The sequence below is a fragment of the Hesperophylax consimilis genome, chromosome 21 (assembly GCF_061612785.1).
Source record: "Hesperophylax consimilis isolate HC1 chromosome 21, BYU_Hcon_1.0, whole genome shotgun sequence".
In the NCBI taxonomy this organism is placed as follows: Eukaryota; Metazoa; Arthropoda; class Insecta; order Trichoptera; family Limnephilidae; genus Hesperophylax; species Hesperophylax consimilis.
The window spans coordinates 8,539,838-8,556,408 of NC_142856.1; the positions used below are offsets into that span (position 1 = coordinate 8,539,838).

Below are 16,571 nucleotides of genomic sequence, written 5' to 3' on the forward strand. Positions count from 1 at the left end.
TGGCCAAATCATTCTTTTTCTAAACAGAACGGCGTTTTTGGTTTTAGAACAGAGGCGGCGACATCTAAAGTCAATAATATATAATTTCACTACTTATTACATTTGTATTTACTTTAATTATTTGGGTGCTATAAATTAAAACAGAACTGTGAACAAAACACTTTTATTTAGTATAAATGACTACAGTGTTTGATGGAGTATAAGCTACATGTAAAAAAAAACAACAAAAATATCGCCGGAGACCAAAATCTCTGTCAGGAGTCTCTGGTCACGTTAATTTTGCCAGGTACACCTTGTATTCATATGTTGATATGGCAAAGCTTAGAAATTAAGCAATATATTTTTATATTTTCAATCTACAGTAGGTAGTGCAGAAATATTTCTTATTTTGGTATGAAAATATGATTTCTACGTCCTAAATGGTATATGCTTATTTCTAAGTGATTTAGTAGTGATAAGTACTTAATAATTACGTGAGATAACCCTTTGAAAGGCCTGCTAGAGGCTGCAATTATCTACATATTTTGAAAAGGACCAGAAGCAATGGTGCATATTCGTTATTTTTTTACTTTGACCATTTTTAAAAATGATGTGTTCTTGTATTTTTTATACATAATGATAAAAATGGAATAATATTGAATGTAAAAATCTTTTTTTTCAGGTACCTACATTTAAAGATTAAAATAAAATACATTAGGAGGCTTTCGCTAAGAGATTAGCTCAAAACTATTCAAATTACACACTTATCGACATTCTGGAAAAACTTCATTCAAAACACGACAAAATTGCGAAATTCTCAAGAGCAACTGGCACAGAGCAACATTGACAGCTCACTTCAAAATTCTCAACAGCAACTGACGCAGAGTAACATTGACAGCTCACTCCGAAATTCTCAACAGCAACTGACACAGAGTAACATTGATAACTAATAACCATTGTCTGTAGCTATACATTGTGACATTTTGTGGTAAGGAAACTGCTTCTGCACGTTTGCAAATGATGAAATATAATGTGGTTGCTATTCTACCACAGCCTTCCAAAGGGTTAATAATATATACGACATAGACGTAACAGTGGAGAGATCCTTATACAATAAGGTTATCGTTTTACGTTTTTTTTTTGTGATATCTCCTTGAGGCAGCCAGTTTCGTACAGCCTTTTTATATTTTCGTATTAATTGAAAATTTATTTATTTCTATTCAGTTAACAGTTGTGCAAGGTGATACAAAAATATATTGCATAGCGTTTAGATTAAGGACTGTGATAGTTTAAGGTAAGAATTGAGGGTAGGTACTGTAAATGGGTTATGCAGGGTTGTCCAATAGGAGGTGTTATTTTGATATTTAATCGTAAAAGATCAATGGTTTCGTTGCTTATGTGGCACGTAGCGCCGTCTTGTTGAATGTAAACGTTGTCCAGATCAATATCATCCAATTTTGGCCATAAAAAATCATTAATCATCTCTCGATAGCGCAATCCATTCACGGTAACTGTTGCTCCAGCCTCATTTTCGAAAAAGTAAGGACTCCGCCGGACCATAAACTGCACCAAACAGTCACACGTTGAGGATAGAGAGGCTTTTCAACAATAACTCTTGGGTTTTCCGAGCCCCAGATGCGACAATTTTGCTTGTTGACGAAGCCACCGAGGTGGAAATGGGTCTCATCACTCAAGATGATTCGCATTTGATTCACTCAAGTGAATTTTAATAATTTCAATGCATTGTTGAAGCGCGTATCGTTCCATTTTTATTAATGGCGTAGTTTCTCCTTGTCAAATGTCAAAAAATTACAGCTTCAAAAGTAACATCTACCGAAATAGCGGGCTATTCAAAATAACACCTTTTATTGGAAAACCCTGTACATAAGGCTTAGTGCTTTTAGTAAAAATGTTGTACATATGTGTAATGCTGCGGATCAGAATAGCAATGTTTTACAAATTACAACAACAACAAAAATGCAGATATATTAAAATAATGTAATTTAAATAGTATTGCGTTATATTATTAAGTTTTGTAATTTTGTGTTCATTTTGTTTTGATTCAGACCGAAACGTTATGTTTGATAATAAATTATTAGTTGGTTATTCTAGTGGGTTGTTTGAACGGGGCTAGATTTTCCCGTTTATCCCATATTTTTAGGTTCTATAAATTTGGCACATTATGGTAATCGATCGCTCAAAATTTTTTTGAAACTTGGCATAATATGCCAAAAGTCGCTTGAGTGGATAATGATCTTTGTCCGTGGGTATTTTAATGGGATATTGTTGAATAGTAACATTGATTATATTCTTATTCTTATTTCAACAATCAATGTGACTTACTTTATTATTTTTCCTTTTGAGAGTCTTGTGGAACGAGAGCCTACTTTAAATGTTTATCGATTAAGACATTTGAGTAAGTAGTCATTTTTAAATTAATTCTTTATGATACTAATATTATAAGTAGCTCATATTTAATATGCAAAATGATTATTTAGTTAGATGAAAAGTGAGATATTGATTACAACTTAAGTGTTGTACTGTCTAATATTATGTTTTAAAAATTTCGATGGCTCAACATCTTTTGGGTTTTAATTTGGCTGCTGGTAATGTATACTTATATGTACGTACATACTTACCCACTTATATATGGCTGATGTTATAGATAATATTATTTTTACAAATACTGACTTTAAAAAATAACTCTCTAATTTAGTTCCTTAGAACAGGCAGACAGGATTCGTTCTTAAGTTCAGCAGCTCGGCTGTGGAACGAATTGCCGGCCTCTGTGTTTCCTCCCTCCTACAACATGGGACACTTCAAGACCCATGTTCACTCCTTCCTCTCCACAAAAGACCCTCCACACAGCATCCCCAAAGATGACATAGGCCCCGAGGGAAATTATTTTCTTCAGGGCCTCCTGTGTGGAGTTAATATAAAAAAAGGCAGATCCAATAGCTTTGTTGGCAATGGGTCACTTACACGATTTTTTAATTGGCTGAGAAAAAATCACGTGAAATATTTTTTCTATTGGCATACGGAAATCATAAAAAAAATCGTTCATAAAATTAATTTACCTATATGTTTTTAGCTCATAATGACACAATATGAATATGATCTATTTTGATAGGTACGCATAAAAATACAGGACAAGATCTATGAAATTTACAATTGACATTTAAAAACTAATGTTGGTTTGTTTTATAGAAATTTAATTGTAACAATGTTATCAATTGGCCACTCAGCGCCATTTTGATTTTTTCACAGCTAAAAGGTTACAGTTAAATGCCAATTCGGGGGTATTTCACTATGTCTGGCTAAATATCTGAATAGCTATCCGTTGGCTGGCTTTAAAGTTCAGAATAACTTCGTTATTCAACGGCGACCGTTTCACCATTGTTTCGAGCTGCCGGATAGATAACACTCGAAATAGTCTGGCAACATCGCAAAATGTTTGCAGTTTCTCCATCTACTGCCACGGCTGTCATGCGTCACAGTCCGCACACCGCGAAGTGTGCATTTTTTGGTTATGTTATGTTGATTATCAGGTCATTTTAGATAGATTCGTGTCGAATTAATACATTGTTTCTTATTTTGAACACAATCAAATAATTCAGGATGGATCATACAAGCATTCAAATTCATTCTACAAAATTCGACTCACTTCTCAGCTGTTAAACTCGGAATGTTTTGACGCCATCTTTGATTCGAGGAATAGCGCCTAACGTGAAGTTCGAGCACTGATTAGTCAAATCTAACTTTAACCCGAGCGTTAGCGTTATTCAGATATAGTGAAAACGAAAAAAATGACTAATCCGCGGATTAGTGCTTGGTCAGAACATAATCAGAGATAGTGAAAAACCCCCTAAGTGCCTTTCAGCTTTTGAACAAGTTATGATCAGCAGAAGAGGACAACTATCATGTTGTTAAGCCGAAAGTTAAAGCTAAAACGCTCCAAAAATTAGCGTTCAACGGGAATCTCTAAAATGTCAATCAAATACTTGATGACAATGTTACATTTGATTTTCTTCAAAACAACTGCGACGGGTTGTTTCGGAGAATTTGAACAATTCTTCAAATTTCTAGGTTAATTTTCAAGTTCTGCGAAAGATTTTTTCAATTTCTGTTCTGTCAAGCAACTAGCCTGTTATGATATAATAACATAACTGGAATAGGACTTTTACAGAATCCGAAAATGAACGTTGAAATTTTAAGAATTGTTCAAAACTCCGAAACAACCCGTCCTTGTAGTATTTTTTTATGATTTTAGCTATTGATTTCTAACGAAGTTGCAAAGTTCATGATTTATTGTGTATCAGTGTGATATTTCCCGATTTTAAAGAAAACGCCAATTTAAATAAGATTTCTATACTGGAGGTCTAGCACGATCGATCGACAAAGCCAACAGCAATACGATATAGACTAAATTCGTCATTTATGGTCAGCTAGCGATATTTGCGAGCACGGACAACAATTAATAAGAAATGTTCCGACGGCCGATGGACAAATTTTATCGAGGCCTCCATAGTATCAGATAAGTTTCGGCAACACGCCTCTTTTTTAATAATGTTGTTTGTTATGCAAAATTACTGGATTATTAACAAACGAAGCTCAAATAATCTAACGAAGCTCTTAGAATTGAAAGAAGTCGTATACGAGGCGAGTTGAGTCTGTTCGGGCCAAAGACGTTGCATTGGTTGGGGATTGGAGAAACCAAAGTTGTTCACATGATTAGTTGTAAATAAAAACCTCACTAACTATTTAACTTCCTTTTTAGTGTCAAAAAGTAAATGCGGAGTTCCGATGCATATTTAAGTAGTATCCAGTGTTGCCAGCGTATATATCGATTTTTTATTTATTTCATTACAATATCGGTATGGCTATCATCAATGCGACCGTGCTGCAGAGTGCCAATGCATACTTAGGTTAGTATTTCAATTCAACATTGCCCATGAACAGCTGTATGACGTTTCGGAATGTCAATTCATAGACAATAGCTCTAGTATTGCCTGCATATATCGATTTCTTATTTATTGCATTATCAATATCGGTTTGGCTATCGCCAGCGCGACCGTGCTCGGGAAATTGGTATGAAATCATTTGTAGTTACGCCTTTCAACCAGATATTTTTAGGTCATCGATTTCACTGTGACATACCCCCCGATATGCCAGTTAAATTGTTTATCTGGCCAAAAAAGAACGTCGGTATTTGAAAAAATATTTTTGCATTGAGCAGAAGCAAGAAAAAATATGAGATTACTGCGGCATATGGAAATGCCCATTATACACTTCTATCAGTTCAGTGGCTTGATGTGTCTAAAGTGATGTGTGCTGCAATATAATGGTGTCAAGTAGTTAGATATACAAAAATGTGTACAAAATAATAAAACAAAATAAAAATAGATGTTCAACTTGTATATTATTCAAAAAGGCAAATAACTATGTGCCCAAATGTTAAATCAACATATTAAAATTAATTAGTTACATTTTACATATAAATTTGTGGTAGAAATATTTGAAAATGTTCAAATTTACGCGCTAAAAAAGTTATATTAGAAGTACTATATGATATGAAATAAATTAGAATAGGCATTAATTACCAAATGCTGTTTATTTAAAGAAGTGAGAAAAAATGTATAGTCAACATAAAATGATACTAATTTATAAAACAGCAATGTTAAAAAATTGTTTGTTGAATATATTTAGGAAATTACAAGAATGGGCACATGCATCAATTTGTAATTTTCTGTATTTTTCGTCTAAGTTTTTACAGATCGCGCGAATGTTCTATTTATAGATAAAGCAACTCGTTAGTTAAATTTGCTTGTTTTATCAATAATAAAAGTAACTTTAAGAAAAACTTTCATGCACATTGCATAAAACGATTAAGGGCGCCCCCAGACGAAAGACTTTAGTTGCAAAAAAATGTATTACGGTATATGGAGTTGCCATGAAGGTGCGCACACAAGAGACTTTTTAGTTGCGGCTGCCGGCAATCCCAACTTTTTCCGCGGCTAAACAATTATAACGTTTTCAGAGAGTGTTCCGAATTCGAATTTTACACATATTTTTTGATTTTGTTAATGTCCCAACTGCCCCCAACCGTCTGAGGCCGGTGAGACTATGGCATCCCCAATTTGAGGGGAATATAAAGGGGAGGAAGGTGGGGAAGTACCTGACTATTCAGATTTGGTCACCAAACAGGTCAAAGCCATTTTGAGCAACATTTCAATTCTGAATAGTGGTCTTACACCAGGGTGATACTGATAGTATCTTCCATTCTGGAACGTGCTGCAAATATACTAGATATTATTTAAAATGAGTAATTTGTTAAATAACACATATTAATCATATGAAATTTACTTGTTCACGCCGGGATTTGAACCTAGCTTGCTAGTCGAGAGGCTTACCCCACGACCATATAGGCCGTCTACCATACTTCCTCTACCCATACATAAGTGATATTTTAAAAATAGTTACTGAAATTAAAGTCTCTCGTGTGCGCACTAAATTTGAAGACGGCGACTGCGACAAAATAGTTAGCCCCAACTAAAGTCTCTCGTCAACAGGCTTCCTAACAACTGAAAAACAATGCATGTTGCCCATTAGGGTACCAACTTTATATAATTTTTAATATAATATAACGACATTATTATACCGTTACTTAGTATTAAAAAATAACTAGTACATTTTAAAACCCAGTGGGTGGGTTGTAAATAAATTAAATTATGGTTAAAAAAATTGTTGATTTTGAAGATTGCATTTTTAATCAAATTCAATACATTAAAACTAAATAAAAATAATTTTAGTAGCCACGTTATTATCAAAATAATATTACTGGTTAATTTGATATCTTATCCTTACAAAACTTAAGTTCTAATGGTAGTTTCTTATGAATTATGAGAGATGTCTTATGGATTATAAAAAAAAGTTTCTTTATTAGGTATTCTCTTTAAAAACACATCCAAATAATATTCTGTAAAGAAAATTCACGTCAATTCATTTTGGATACGAAAAGTCTGCAGATAATATCTTTCTTAAATATTGGAAAAGTGATTATTTTGAAAAATTGTGATAATCATTATAATATGAAAGGGTGAACTCTTTTGAAACATTGGCAAGATTTTTTAATTGTTTGTATCTGCAAAAATTATTAGTCGACAATCTTCTAATGCGAAAACATTTCAATGTGTCCACATATACAGTTAAAAAAATTACTTTGTATAATTATATAACTAAGGATGGAAATACACGAACTGCTACAGGCATTATATAACGACGATATCGACAGCTTCAAGAAGTCCCTGCTTTTATTATATAACGACGGTATCGACAGCTTCAAGCAGTCACCACCTTTATTATATAACGACGGTATCGACAGCTTCAAGCAGTCACTACTTTTATTATATAACGACGGTATCGACAGCTTCAAGCAGTCACCACCTTTATTATATAATGACGGTATCGACAGCTTCAAGCAGTCACCACCTTTATTATATAACGACGGTATCGACAGCTTCAAGCAGTCACCACCTTTATTATATAACGACGGTATCGACAGCTTCAAGCAGTCACCACCTTTATTATATAACGACGGTATCGACAGCTTCAAACAGTCACTACTTTTATTATATAACGACGGTATCGACTGCTTCAAGCAGTCACTGCCTTTATTATATAACGACGGTATCGACAGCTTCAAGCAGTCACTGCCTTTATTTCGAGTATGTAGCAGTTTGTGTATTCGCAGCACAATGCTTATGGGTGATAAATGGGATAGGATCATGTAAAAATATTTGATTTTCACTTTATCACAATTTTTTTCCACAGTTCTTATGGAATCAACAATATTACTTAGGACGGGTTGTTTCGGAGAATCTGAACAATTCACCAAAGTTTCACTATCATTTTCTAGTTCTGTGAAAGATTTTTTCAAGTTCTGTTTTTATTTCAGTTTTGTCAAGAAACTAGCCTATAATGATATAATAACAGAACTTAAATAGGACTGAAAATGAACGTTGAAATTTGATGAATTATTCAAATTTTCAGAAACAACTCGTCACCTCATTTTCATACAAAACTTAAAATTGGATTTGATACCAAAATACCCCACCAAAAAGAATAATATTTTTTTAAATCAAAAGATTTAGAAAATATTTAGTACTGATACGTGCTACTTTATTTATTTGTGATTTAATTTATCAAATATAAGCCATTAGGAAATTCAATTATTCCTCAGTTTTGGTAATTATTATGAGTTAATGATAGTTAAAAATATGATGAAATATAAAAATAAAATTAACCAAAAAAAGCATTTTGATGAGCGTAAATTTAAATTACAAACGACCGATTTACGTTGGAACACAAATTTGTCGTGTATAAATTACAAATTTCTACCCAAAAAACACTTATTTACTACCCAGAGATATTTTTTATTTTATTTATTCATTATTTTAGGTGAGCAAGATTAATTTACAATAAACTCACAAAAAAAGTTTCCTCTGAAATCGTATAGAAAAAATTTAATTCTTTAAGCCCCCGCATACACAATTCCTACTGATTTATAGCAAGTTTTTCATTAAATCTTCGAGTTTTTAAGTTACAAAAAATATATGTTATTTTTGAAGATAATATCCATACATTTGTTATGCCAAAACTTTAATTATATGACATTACCTTGATAGAAAAAAATCTCAAAGTAAGCTCCGAAAATTACTAAAAACACGTTTTATTCTGTTATTTAATATGTTATACCGATTAAAAAATCAAGTGTATCTTTAAATGCAACTGAAGCATTTTTCGAGAAAATTTTGCTCTATTTCAAACGAGTAAGGTTTTATTAAATATTTTCACGATTTGTTATTATTATTATTATTATCATCGTTTTTCAATATTCGCGCGCTCCCTCTAACATTCGTATTTATACACGGTGTCCGGAAACTCGTAGTACAAGCGGGAAACTGGAGAATCTACACCACATGGGGAACCCAAATAAACATAAATTTTTTTGATTTGAGCATTTTCACAAAAAAAAAAAAAAAAACAAAAAAAAATATTTTTCGGCTATTTTAGGGTTAAAGTTTTTTCTGGTGTTAAGGGTTGAACAACAGATGTTTTAACCCTGCAGAGCAGAAATATTTTATGATTACACCGGATTAAATGAAGGGTGATTTCAAAATAATGCTTCAAATCCGAGTTTCTTCATTTGTTTTTCTTTCAAATAGTTTTAATTAGTTGGGTACTTTGATCTTCAGTAATAATTTATAAGAATTTGATTAAAAAAAAAAATCAACTTCTAACTAGATTTACTCGATAACGAAAGCTCAAATCAAAAAAAAATATACTACAAAATCGACTCCAAATGTGATGTAGATTCACCAGTTTCCCGCTTGTACTACGAGTTTCCGGACACCCTGTATATATCCCTTTCAAAATAAATATTATAAATAAATAAAAATATTATTCAGTTTGCGTGGGTATTTTGGCATCAAATCCAAATATAATTTTTTTATGAAAAAGGCTATGCAGCCGTTCCCCTTAAGAACTATTGTGGGTATAATGGTTCAAATTTTGCTCAGGCAAGAGTAACATAGTATTCACAAAACAGCTCAACAAGAAGAAAATTCTTTCTTAATTTTGCACTAACTACACAAATGAATAATTAATGAAATTATTGGTTTGGTTACATTAGGTTCAAGGATTCCAGATTCAAAATGCTGAAATCAACAATCATTATTGTGGATGAAAGTTCTCCAATCCTTACAAAAATATGATATTTTGTCATAATAGATCAGATTATGTTATTTTAATTTTTATCAGTTTTCATTTCTATCGTTATATCATTCTTGGCAACTATTTTTATTATTTGGTCAAATGCAAGATCAACTTACATAAAATCGGGGAAGTCATTCTAAAACTACCGGTTAATTCAGAGTGGTCTTCGTCAGAAACAATATATTGCACAGCAAATTGGAGATTCGATCCCCATTTTAATAATTATACATTTGTGGATCCTCTTCAGTATTTTCAATTCTATGCAAATAAATTGAATGACTACATCATAATATTTAAGATATATTTCATTCATAAGATTGAATAAAGAAAGACAACCTTGTTTTAGAAGAATAATGTTTTTTAGGCTCAGGAAAAGAGACATTTCTATGTTTAAATCTAAGAGGAAACTTAGTAGATTTTGTACGAATGCTTTATCTTGGTGGAACATCCCTTGGAGGTGGGCTTCTGTACTTGGCCCTAATATGAAGGAAGGGTTTATTCTCTGTGTCTTGTGTAGGCAGAGCCATTCTTACGCTCTTCTCAATACTCGACGGAGAAACTAAAGGTTTACTTAAAGTTATGGATGATTTGAGACTGTTGCTTCTACCAGAAACAAACGGCTTACTTGTAACAGGAGATTTCAAGGACTTAGTGGAGTTGGAAGAAGGAGATTTTAAGGGCTTAGGGCTTGTGGATGGCAGCGGAATATTTACACTTCTACGTCTTAAGATTACATCTCCGCCGGATCCCAGGGCGGGAGCTGAGGAAGGGAAAGATTTGCGCCCCTCATTTGCTGAGGTTCTCAATGATCTACTAGGCGTGCTGGTTTTGGCAATTGAAAGCAATCTACCGCTAGTTTCAACAGGTGAAGCCATTCTATTGTTTACAACTCTGGACTTTACAGTGGTGTTACTGGGTGTTAACTCTAACTTCAAATCAGCAGCTGACAGTTTTCCATTACCAAGCGAAGAAGTCCGTCCATTGGGTCTTATGTTACTAGGAGTGACTTTTCCGGTAGATAGCGGCGTCGTTCTACCACTTGAAGATTTAGAATTGCAGACAGAAGCCCTTCTGACAGGATTTGCGACAGTTTTACCACTTGCCAAATAACTTTTGATGGTTTGCATCTGTTTTGCGATGCTAATGGGAGTTGATCCATTGACGGACGAAGTTTCTGAGCATGATTCTTCGGCGCTGTGTTTAGAGCTGTTTGAGGAGATTTTACCATCTGACGAAGTGGAATTATACTCGTCGGAGTGATATCTAAATGGGTTTGGGGACTTGTCTCCAAGACTCAAACGTTTTTTGGCACGTGTTTGTTTAGAATCCTTGTCAGAAAAGCTTTCTTGGTTTGGTTGTTCAGCTGGGGAAATGTCACTGTTGGTGATTGACAGCCTATCGCTGCTTTTATCGGTGTTGTTTGTGCAGATGCTGTTGATGGAGTGGGTGCTGACGGCGGGTGACTGGCGGACCAGGTTGACGGTGGTGACTTTCTGCACGGAAGCGGAGGATTGCGGTGAGATAACACGAACTTGGCAGGGGTCGTGGCGTGTCAGGAAGTGCTCCAGGGTGTCCCAGCCTCCGCCGACCCGCACCATCATGTGCCTCCCCTTCAGCAGCTAAAATCACAATGGAAATATCATTGTAAAAATATTAATTGAGTAATATAGGGATGGGACCAACCATCACCAATGAAGGAAAGTGTTGTTTTACTTAAACTTACTTTACGTAATAATTTCTCCTACGAAATAGGCGTAAGGGAGGCTTTGCTAACAAGTCGGATGATTTGTGATTGTGATTGATATAAAATGTAAATTATATAACGAAATAAAATACGTACAATGGGGTATTTAAAAAAAAATCTACCGTTAAAATGTGTGGAAGGTTGAATGTGTGTTTAATATTTTCATTCATAATTATTGTTTTTACAAACGATTTAAAATCACACATTTCTAAACGGTTTCAACTGGCTACAACGTAATTGCTTAGTAAGACGGCTACTTCCAACGCCGGCGTAGCGTGACGTCAACGCCGCCGAATTCATGAATAAAAACATATTTTGGCGGCAAATCAAAAATGGCACATTTTAAATACTCATCATAAAATAAAATAAAAATACGTACAATTACGTAATTTTTTTCGAGAATAAATAAAACAGTGAAACTTCGATTTGAATATATCAGACACGGCTGAGAATCTAACCTGTCATAAATGCATTACAATCAGATAGATATTTTTAAATATGGACTTCTTCAAGTAAATGATGAATATATAAAAAAATTAAATAATTTTATTCCAAGATATATTTGCTGAGGTTGACCAAGTGTCCAATATCCTAAAACGTCCCCTACTTAGGGAAAACAAATTTGAAATAATTTTTATTTGTTGGATATTCGAAAGTCATAGATTTTCTATAGAAAACTTACCCTGATGAAGACATTCCTTCCCGCAATGTTGTACCTTCCTTCTCCAACCTTCTTCACCTTCAGAAGCTTTGAGCAGCGCCCCTCAGAGCAATTGCAGTTCCGCTCCATCAATCTTGTCACAATATGGACCTAGAAGATTTAAAAACTTATCAAATAATATCTTAGTAAACTAACTACTTTATTAGATAACATCTGTCATGATGATGAACACTGCAAGGCTGTCTGAAAGTTAAATTTATGGAGACGGTTAGTTCAAAAACATATTTACGCCTACCCTTTTATCCAATTCGCTTAGGGGCTTGACGTTTGCAGAGTCCAACTCTTCCGGTGTCCCTCTGGACCAAGTGTCATCTGTGTGGATGGAAGGAGTCCCCTCACTCTCAGCAAACAGGGCTGCTGGGAGAGACACTGGAATCATAACAAACCAAATATTATTATAACGAATAGTAACAAACCGAATCAACGAACAATCGTAACAAACAATAACAATAAACGAATCGCAACAAACCGAAAAATATTATGGAACAAAAGCCAACTTGTCCATAGTGCGGCGAACATATTTAGTTATGATGAATATATATAGCACAAGGTAATAAACATCATGATTTCATAAGATGTTACAACTATCATTATTTTGCACAAGAGCTGGGTCGAATGATCATTTTGCACGACCTGGGTCGCTCAAGACCCAATAGCAAAGTGTTCGGGTTGGAATAACCGTACTTTGATTGGGTACATCTACACATGGAAAATTCCGAGGAGTAAAGAATAGACTTAGATGCGCGCGCCGCCCTATAAGTCACTATAATTCGCTCGCCACACCGCACAGTGGCTTAAATTTGAGCGCTGGCGCGACATTGACCCCAGATCGGCGTGTTCCCGAAATGATTTTTTTTTTACCAATGTGTTTTCAATTAATCACTGACATTAAAAAACCATTGAAAATAACATCCGAAGCTTACTTACTCGGTAATTACGCACAGAACCGAGATGTTCGGGCGCGCAACTTTGCTGCTGTATCTAGGCGAGCTTGAAGGCGTGCGAAATCAGGTTGTTTGTGAACTTATTATACAAAAAAGTACTTTTAAAAATCACTTGAGATATTCTTTAAGATACGTGCTTTATTTAAATAACTGAAAAAAATACTTTTTTCATAAATTATAACTGTTGCCTTGGTTCAAAGTACTTATTTTCCAAAACAGTTTACCCAAATAATTATAAACATAGGGTTACTACTGGAAATCACATTTTGAATTTATGTTAAATTATGTAATAAATATTTAGTTTTCAATAAATAATTTATCTGTTTTTTCAAAGAATTATAATCCATAAAATTATTTAGTTTTCACTGTATTTTTATTATCTGTTTTATAAAGAATTATAATCTATACAATAATTAAAAAAATGTTATTATCTGGTTTTTTAAAGAATTATAATGTACAAAATTGTTCACTGTATTTTTATTATCTGTTTTCTTAAGGAATTATAATCTATAAAATACAAAGTTAGCGCCCAAGTTACACGCTACTTTTTATAAAAGCATTAAAATCATTATCAACATTTCAACAAATAAGAATTAACAAAAAATAAGTGGTATTTCTTATTAATACTTTAAAAAAACATCAATGATGCCAAATGGTCGAACGCCGAGAGCGATGTCGCGCCAAATCTTCAAAATTGGCCACTGTTCACCGGTACCTATCACGGGACAAGGATTTTGACGATTTAATCTTTTTTGAAAAAGTAATCATCGCTCATTAGTGGTTCGTGAGTGGATTACAATGATCGGGTAGTTCACAATCGATCCAAGCCTACTTCGCACTACTTCTTTTTGAGTCGTTGCCTCATGTTGAGAATTGTTACTCCACTCCATTTGCTCTGATGAATCAGGCTCCCAAATCGTCATGATCCTGCACAGCATGGAAAGCCGCGGACACCAATTTTCCAAATACTATATTAATTCAACGCATCGGAAATCTTCCTTTGCATCTCTTGCTTTCTACTTTGCAATGACTGCAAGCTTTTTTAAGGTAAGAATAACGTAAGAATTCTCAGTTAGGTGAGTAATGTCTCTTAAGCATAAATGTAGAATATATTACTATTTTTCACTTTGTAATTAAATTTCGCCAATTGGCTTGGTAATATAAATGACTATTATTTTTAAGAATATCAGCTCACCTTCATGTTCAATCGGTGACGGTGGTGGTTCTGGCTTTGCATCAGATCTGAAAACAACAGAGTGGATTTAGAATAAGTAGGTAATACCAATAGATGTTACACATATTTATAAAGTCATTGAATAAAATTTTCCCCAAGTATAAAGCTCAAATCTCTTCAACTTCGAAAAAACCGACAATCTACCATCCAGTCAGAACTTTCCTTGTTGAAACTTAAGTTATTTTGGCTTTCGGTGTACACGTCACCCGAGGGAGTTGATAAGATTGGCACTCTGGTGCGCCAGAAAGCCGGTACACTTGTAGTGTATAATCAAGATAATGATTAAAAATGAACCATGAATTCGAAAATCTTATGGAGCTAACGGTCTCATGACCATTGTAAAATTCTGTAGGTACCAAATGGTACGATGGGCAATAACGCAAAGATGACAGGACGCTAAAAATGGTGATCAAGTGGGTGCTCCAATATAAGCGACCCAGAGGCAAACTGAGGAAGGGGTGGATGGAATACATTAATGGGAATGGCAGGTAATCTGGAAATCAGATGGCGCTGGTATGGTTGGCCGCATGGAGGAAAGATGTTTCCTCCACGGGTCGGAGGTCATTTGCGTAGTATGACAGTTCCAGAAGCATCAAGAATCACAAAATCTGATAAAACCAAATGTTTGTTGCAAATAGGACAATTTTTGTCACTTTATATATATATTTATTGGCACAACCCACTTTTTAACTCTATTTCCTAAAGTTTTAATACTATATCCTGAAACCTATGTCCAGACCTAATGGAGGAACACTAAGGCAAAAAACAATATTGAGGCAATTTAATTACAATAATTAATCAACTTTCGTAGAAAACTCTCGACACTGTACAGAAGTAAACAAGGATCGACTGCTGGTACGGTCGCCAACTACACCAGCGGCAACGGCTGATCCGAGCGTTTCAGATTATCCGCCATTGAAGAACTGGAAGCGAATGACGAAGTACCACAGCCAGCAACTTTGTGGAGGAGGCCAAATGTCAAGTGTTGTGTGCTGTACCCCTACCTGTCATCAGCCTTTTCCTGCTGGAACTGCCACGCCAGCGCGGCGGCCATGTCATCCTTATGCCTTGGGTCCAGAGCCTGCTCCTCTTCCAGCGCGATCTCCCGCTCCAGCTGCACCAGGCCCGGTGGTTCCACGCCTAGGCGGCTGGCGATGCGGCCCACCTCCAGAAGACACAAGATCACATTGCGAGGCTGGGCTTGCAGGACTGGAATCAGAAGAACAACGGTCATGTTTATATAGTTAATAATGATAGAACATTAAAGAATACAGAGAGAAAAAAACACACACCTAACCTAATCTAACCTCACCTTTTCTTTTTATGATATTTGGTTTTATCACTGTTATATTATAAGGAAATGTAATATTTAAAGAGCGATTGCGTATATTTGTTGTTTTCTTGTAGAAAAGTTGTGAACCTAAAAAATATTGTTATTTTTTTCTTGATGTTTTAAAAATAAAAACCTTCTATTGGGACTGTATTACACAGTAAATGATGATGGCGTTTAAATTAATAGATACAAATAAATAAATAATATTCAACCGTACAATAAACGACTTTAGGAGTGATTCAGGTTCTGCTTGGACAAGGAATTTAATTAACCTTAAAATTGGACGTTTTTGGTAACTGCGATTCCAGTTTTCTCTGATGACTGCGTTGTTTGACTAGCTTGGTGTTCGGAGTGGCTATGTGCATTTAAGATTGTCTATTCTTCTCGTTGGACTGCCGGGGGTGATCATTGAAATGCGCTATCTGGCACTTATTTTCTCTCATCTCATTGAATTGTTGTATTCTATTAATTTACTGTAAATACTTACACATTGCACATTACATTGCTCTAGCTGCAGCATTTTGTTTTCATTAACTCTTACTGGTGTATTATTTGTGTGTGAATAGTAAGTACTTGCATACTGCTTCCTAACACCGTATGCAGGGACATTGGAGGATCTAGATACGTTTCATATTAAATATAGCTTCGTTTATACCAAAAAAATAAAATAAAAAAGTCCTTGTGAGAGCCTTGAAGGAGTAATCATCTGTTACTTATACTAGAGCGGTGTGTGGTTCGCCAATGTCTTCTACCTTGTTGATTTCTTCAATTCATTTCAGTGCTGGGGATTTAACCAAGAATTGGCACTAACAAATCACTAGTTGGAGAGAAGGCCAACACCA

General features: G+C 34.7%; 1 protein-coding gene across 1 annotated transcript in view; it reads right to left on the reverse strand.

Annotated features, from left to right (window-relative positions):
• Window positions 1–5,465: 5,465 nt before the first annotated feature.
• LOC149413588 (uncharacterized) overlaps window positions 5,466–16,571 on the reverse strand; it is a 48,120-nt gene continuing 37,014 nt past the window's right edge. Inside the window, exons 4-8 of the mRNA XM_089644558.1 lie at window positions 15,401–15,605; window positions 14,358–14,404; window positions 12,454–12,587; window positions 12,180–12,308; window positions 5,466–11,372 (exon numbers count right to left, since the gene is read on the reverse strand). Coding sequence (XP_089500684.1) covers window positions 10,185–11,372; window positions 12,180–12,308; window positions 12,454–12,587; window positions 14,358–14,404; window positions 15,401–15,605 — 1,703 coding nt within the window. The 3' untranslated portion in view covers window positions 5,466–10,184. The remainder of the gene's footprint in view (window positions 11,373–12,179; window positions 12,309–12,453; window positions 12,588–14,357; window positions 14,405–15,400; window positions 15,606–16,571) is intronic.